The sequence below is a fragment of the Crocuta crocuta genome, unplaced genomic scaffold, assembly GCF_008692635.1.
Source record: "Crocuta crocuta isolate KB4526 unplaced genomic scaffold, BGI_CrCroc_1.0 scaffold77, whole genome shotgun sequence".
Lineage (NCBI taxonomy): Eukaryota > Metazoa > Chordata > Mammalia > Carnivora > Hyaenidae > Crocuta > Crocuta crocuta.
Genome location: NW_027532172.1, coordinates 4,259,310 through 4,265,134, shown reverse-complemented (window position 1 = coordinate 4,265,134; position 5,825 = coordinate 4,259,310). Strand labels below are relative to the sequence as shown.

The following is a 5,825-nucleotide window of genomic DNA, read 5'->3' as shown; positions in this document are numbered from 1 at the left end:
GCGTGGGGGGCGCCGGGGCAGCGGGGAGGGGGCGGCGTGTAGGCGGCTGGGAGCCAGCGGCCGCAGCGACACTCCCTGCTCCGGGCACCCGCACCGCGCAGGTAAGGGCGGGGCGGAGGTCGCGCGTCTGTGGGCGGGCTCCTGTGCTCCCGCGTGCCCCTCACTCCAGGTGGGACTTTCGCCTAGCGGCCCCTTGAGCCGCCGCGTCGCCGTCCCTCCACGGCTCCTCGGTCCCTGACGGCACTCGCACTGGGGCCCTCTGAGTTTGTCCCAAGGCACTCCCCCTCCTCCGCCCCGTGCCTGGGCCCTTCAGCCTTTCAACCTCGTTCTCCTTGCCCCGCGGTCAACTGGCTTGGGTTTAGGGGCAGCGCAGGGATAGCGCCCCGGGTTCGTGCACGGCCCAGGGGCTCGGCCCCAGACTTCATCCAGCCTGAGAGACTGCCAGGAGGAGGTGACGCCTGCAGTGAGGCCTGCATGGGCACATGCCTGGTGGCTGCGACAGGATCCCATGTTTGGGAAACTCTGGTGACTGCGTGTGTGTCAGGCAGGGAGGGGCAGGGAAGCTGTCAGAGACTGAGAAGAGGAGGGTGTCTAGGACAAGAAGCTTAGAGCCATGGAATGCCAGAGAAGAGGTGATGGGGGACAAGCCAAAGTGGAGACTGAGGGGTCAGCTGTGACAGTTGAGCACCCCCACTCTGGGGCTGCCCCAGAGCTGTGTCTACCAGTAGGCCTGCCTGTTGTTTTAGGGGACTCTGGGGCAGCCCAGGAAAAAGCGTCCATAGCAAGCAAAACTTCCTTGCCTGCCCAGACCAGGAAATAACAGAGTGGGTGCCACGACAGGGTGTGCCCCCGCCCCCCCGGCCCCGGGCCCTGAGGGGCCTGAGGGGCCGGGTCTTGGAGAGGGCAAGGGAGGCCTCGGTGACCCTGCCTGAGAGCGACCAGGCGTGGACAGAGGCCAGGAATGCAGGGGAGAGAGCAGGTCTGGCTGCTGGTTAGATCTACCCAGGACGAGCAGCTGACTCACCTGGGCACGCCAGGACTAGCCCGCTCTGCCCTCACCCTGCCCCGCAGTGAGCACCAAGGCTGCCTGAGGAGGTAGGAGGCGGGGCCCTGCTGGGAACTTGCTGTGTGCCCTGAGGCAAGTCGCCCAGCCTTTCTGAACCACCTTGCTCAGGTGAGCCTGGTGGGACAGGGAACCGGAGGCCTGGATGTGAGCCCTGTGCATGGCTCTACAGAGAATGTGTTGGCCCTCTTCTTTCCTTCCTCAGCCTTAGTTTCTCCATAGGTGCTTCATGTGCTGCCTAACACTAAGGAGCCTTGGAGCTGGGTGGAGGGAAAGGGTACGGAGGCCATTCTGATGACCAGAGCCAGTGCATTAGGGACGTGGCTGGGGTTTGAGCGGGGTTTACTCCTGCGGGGTCCCTCTCATGTTACGGCTCAGCACCTGCCCCTACCCCCAGACACACACACCCCTGCACACTCGTGCCCGGTCTGTTCCCTGCTCCCACACTCTTGATTGGCTCCAGGATGAAGGCCCCAGCTCTCTAGCCAGGGAGCGGGGACCCCTGGACGCCACCAGACCAGATCCCCAACTTTAGCCACAGCCTTCCCGCACCCACTACCTCACCATCCATGCTTAGCTTCTGGCCTTTCTTCTGGGCAGTGTGCCTCGGTTCCCAGAGGTGGATGTCCCTTTGGGGCCACAGATCTGGAAGGGTCCTAGAGTAAATGCCAGGCTGGCGCTAAGATTCATCTGAGGAGCCCCAGGCTGCTTTGAGCAGTGAAGGAGGCTGAGGACCGGATCTCCCACCCAGAGCAGCTCCCCACGCATTTATCGTTTCTAGGGAGGACTCACATGGTTTGAAAGCTCTGATCGAAATGCACCCCTGTTTCACAGAGAAGGCGACTGAAGCCCAGAGAGGACAGGGCTCTGGATAAGCATGGCCAGGACTGAGCAGTGGGTAGGGGGTCCGCAGGGGGTCCTGTGGGAGCAGCTGAGGTGTGGGCTGTGGGTGCAGGGTAGGGGTAGCTGCCAGCCCCCCAGCGGAGGTGGGGGGGATGCCTGAGGCGGAGTGGGGCAGAGAGCTCTATCCGAGGTGCAGCACGGTTGGGGTGGACCCCAAGTCTGTGTGAATGTGGGGGATGCCTGGTCCAGGGGCTCTCAGCCTTGAGCTATTGACTGCAGGTTCCCCACTCGCCCTGATCTGGTTCCTAGTCCACACCTCCTGCCCTGGCTGGACTGTCCTTACCTCTCAGTTCAGACCCCGACTGACTGGCTGCCAACTAAGGATGGAGAGCCCCCCAACCACCCCCTGCCCCAGAGGGCCTTTCCAAATTCTGTTTCTGGAGATATGGGGGAGGGTCGGGGGGGGGGCACTTGCTGTAGCCCTGGCCCCCTCGGCTGGGCTCTCCAGGTCTGCCTGTGTTAACCTGAAGCGACCTGTCCCTCTGCCCCAGGTCGGGAGGCAGGGGAGGTACTGGGGCTGCCTTAGGGGCCCACAGAGAGAGCAGGCATCTAGCCGCCTCCCCTTCCTGCCCGACCCTCCCAAGGCCTCGCCCTCCTGAAGCAGCAGCAGCAGGAAAGGTGGGGCAGGAATGCCGGGCCTGGGCCCTTGGCCAGAATTCTGAGACACCGCCCTACTGCCCCAGAGCTGGGTCCCTGGGAGCTGTCGATTTTGTCAGGGACCCGGAAAGTGCCTCTGGGGCTGGGTCAGGAGGGATGAGACCCCTTCCTGTCTGCCCTTTTGGGTCCGCCTGTGTCACCTGCCCATTCCAGTGCCCCCGACGGTATCTCCCACCCCACCCAGGTCAGCTAGCTGCAGAGAGGTGAGGGCACCCAGCTTGGGTGGGAGAGCACTGTGTCTGGAGGCTGCGGCCTGGCTGCAGGGGGGGGTTGGAGCCCAGACCCCTTGCTGCCCCTCCCTCTCGGCAGAAACCCACCTTCTCAGGGGACCTCTGCCTGCTCTTCCCTCACTCCAGGGTGGGAAGTCCAAAGACTCAAGTCCCCCTGCCCACCCCCACAACCCCCACCTCTTTCCTCTGGGCACAACAGGGTCATCCAGGTTGAGGGGCATGGAGGGCTTGGCTCTCACCCCTGTGATCTCACTCTGCCACCGCTGGGCACCACCTCCTCTGCCAGCTGTCACCATGTCCATCTCCGCAAGTCTGGCTTTGGGTCCTACCACTCCCTTGCCCTGAGAGCCTCCATGACTCCTCTGCCGGCCACGTAGGCTACTCTTGGTGGGCCATGCGCAGGGCCTGGGCCCTCGTGTCCATGATCCTTTGCTCTCACCACGCCCAGACCTGCATGCTTTGTCCTCCTCTCTGCCTCTTTATTTCTTGCCCATCTATGATGGCTCCAGCAGGAGACCACCCTCCACTTGCCCCAGACCTTTCCTTGCCTACTCAGCCCTATGGGCGACAGGGGGGGCCTAAACCATGGCCTTGAGAAAAAGGCTGGGTTCCTCTGACAGTGTGTCCTTGTTTCCAGAGACTCTGTGGAGAGGGAGCTAGGTCAGAGCACCACCAGATACTACTCTGGACCTCGGGAGCCATCGTGGGTGTCTGAGCAGGGGAACGAGCAGGCCAGAACTGGGCTGAGGAGCACCCATCTTTGTGGCTACAAAGGGTTGTTTCTCTCGACAGTTCTGAGCCCCCTCTCCCCCTCCATCAGGTCCCCTCTGCAGAACAAGGCTCAGTGACTGGTCCAGGGGTTTCCCTCGGAGGCAGCCCGGGCTCACTGCTCCGTTCTGTTGTGAGCAGTCCTGGGCACATGGGCTGAGAGTGGCACTGACCCTGCTCTCGAGGGCGCCCTCACTCTGGTCTGTGCCCCATTCGCAGGCACCAAGTGCAGCATTCTGGCCATGTGCAACCCCGAGGAGGAGGCCCTGCTGCGGCTGGAGGAGGTCTTCTCCGCCACCCTCGCCCGCATCAACAGCCTTGTCCTCCAGCCCCTGCTCACAGCTGGTGAGTCTCAGCTCTGCAGTGGGGAGGGTGGGGGATGCAGGGACCATCCTTGGGACCCAGGACCTATCTTGTTAGACCTTTCGAGGCACACACAGTGTTCTCAGCCTCAGACAGGAGCAGGGACATGCGGTATTGGCATCTTCTGATGGGACTGGGGTTCTGCCTCCCGTCGCTGGCTGCTCCCTTCTCAAAGGTACCCTAAGGGGCCAGGCCACAAAGCCCTAGCCCGGACTCAGCTGTATGTAGAGTCAAAGTCCCACCTCTTCCAGGGCACAGGCCTGATGCTCTGCCTGGATTCTCAGCCTGCTTTCACCCAGGGCACGGCTGAAAAGCAGGATGCTGAGTTTTTACTTCCAGCTTGAGTCTCACTTCTGAAGTGACCTTGGTCAGGTGCCTTCCACTTAGGGGCTCTGTTCACTCCTCTGTGAGTGGGAGGGGACCATAGGACCTTACGGACCATACATCCCAGACCCAAGGAAGTCCAGAGACTCAGGGGAGTTGGTGTACTTGGTGCCCCTAGGTAATCGATGCTGTCCCTGCTTAGTGAGGGGGTGGACATGTGTGTGCCCCACTGACTCCTCAAGGGTACTGCCCAGCACCCCAGCTGCCTGTCCCTGCTGAGCTCCAGCTCCCTGTCCCCACATCAGCTTCATATCCAGGGCCAAAGACCCTGAGGATGCAGGACCCTGGCCCAAGCTCCTGGGCTGCAGAGCACCGCTTCCCCCGACTCCCAGGTGGAGAGGCCCCGCCCCCACAAGGTGGAGAGGCCCCGCCCCCTTATCGTGTGGCTGTGCCCGGTCCCCCCAGAGCCCACGGACCCCCAGGGCAGAGAGTGCCTACAGCTCCTGCAGCAGCTACACCGGAGCTCCCAGCGGCTCTGGGAGGTGACAGAGGAGAGCCTGCACTCCCTGCGGAGGAGGCTGTGCCACCAGGACTCCGTTGGTCTGGCATCCCTGCTGTTGCTGCATGGAGCTGACCATGTTCTGCAGGTCCACGTAGAGTAAGGCCTCCGGGAAGCCTAGGGCACCGCCTGGGCCTAGGGCTCCCCGGGTTTAGGCAAAGGTTTGGGTTCAGTCTGGGGTGGGTCTGAACAAGCACAGACACCCCCGACCTAAGCGGTGGGGCCTCCCAGGGAGGAACGACTGAGTTAGAATGATCTGGTTGGGTCAGGGCTGCAGCCACTCAGTGAGTGGGGTCCCAGGACGCCAGAAGGGCAGGGGTTCGGGTCTGAGGCTGTGGGCTGGGCCTGCAGGGTGTGTCCTGGGCTGCCTGCAGGTACATCGAGGCCTACACTAGCTGCGTGGTGGTGCAGGCCTTTCAGAAGGCAGCGAAGAAGAGGAGGTGAGCACAGGGTGCTGCGGTGGGAGGGGCCTCTGAGTGGAGGGGGGGCGTCCAGGGGGGAAGGCTGGGGGAAGTCCCATGGCCAGAGCAGCCAGTGTCCGAGCCCATGACTCATCCTGAACACTCCTGGTTCTAACAATTCCACACCGATCCGCACCGGAAGTGGGGGGGTCAGTCTGTGGAGGCGGTGAGCCAAATCCAGATATCCACTAGCCAAGGCTGACCGTGGGAAGCGGAAGGAGGGGCCGTCCTGTTCAGGGTGGCTGCTTGTCCTCAGTGATCCCTTCACACCCCGATGTTGCCATTGAGTCTCCCATAGGGCAGCCGTGGTCTCGTGACAGGAGAGCTGTTCGGGGTCTGGGGCTGCTCTGAGATCTGAGGGGCCTTAGCTGGGCGGGGGGACGGCGGTGATGGTGGCAGGGCGGGGAACGCAGGAGAGGCATGAAGGTGGTGTGTGGCCCTTCCTCCCCTCAGCGAGTACTGGCGGGGCCAGCGGAAGGCTCTGCGGCAGCTCCGGG

General features: G+C 63.0%; 1 protein-coding gene across 1 annotated transcript in view; it reads left to right on the top strand.

Moving 5' to 3' along the window:
• The first annotated feature begins 47 nt into the window (after nt 1-47).
• Nucleotides 48-5,825, top strand: part of ALS2CL (ALS2 C-terminal like) — a 29,393-nt gene continuing 23,615 nt past the window's right edge. The window contains 6 exon segments of the mRNA XM_077777144.1: nt 48-101; nt 3,841-3,966; nt 4,774-4,966; nt 5,242-5,307; nt 5,782-5,819; nt 5,822-5,825. The exon segment at nt 5,822-5,825 is cut by the window's right edge and continues 118 nt beyond it. Of these exon segments, the coding sequence (XP_077633270.1) occupies nt 3,864-3,966; nt 4,774-4,966; nt 5,242-5,307; nt 5,782-5,819; nt 5,822-5,825 (404 nt within the window). The 5' untranslated portion in view covers nt 48-101; nt 3,841-3,863.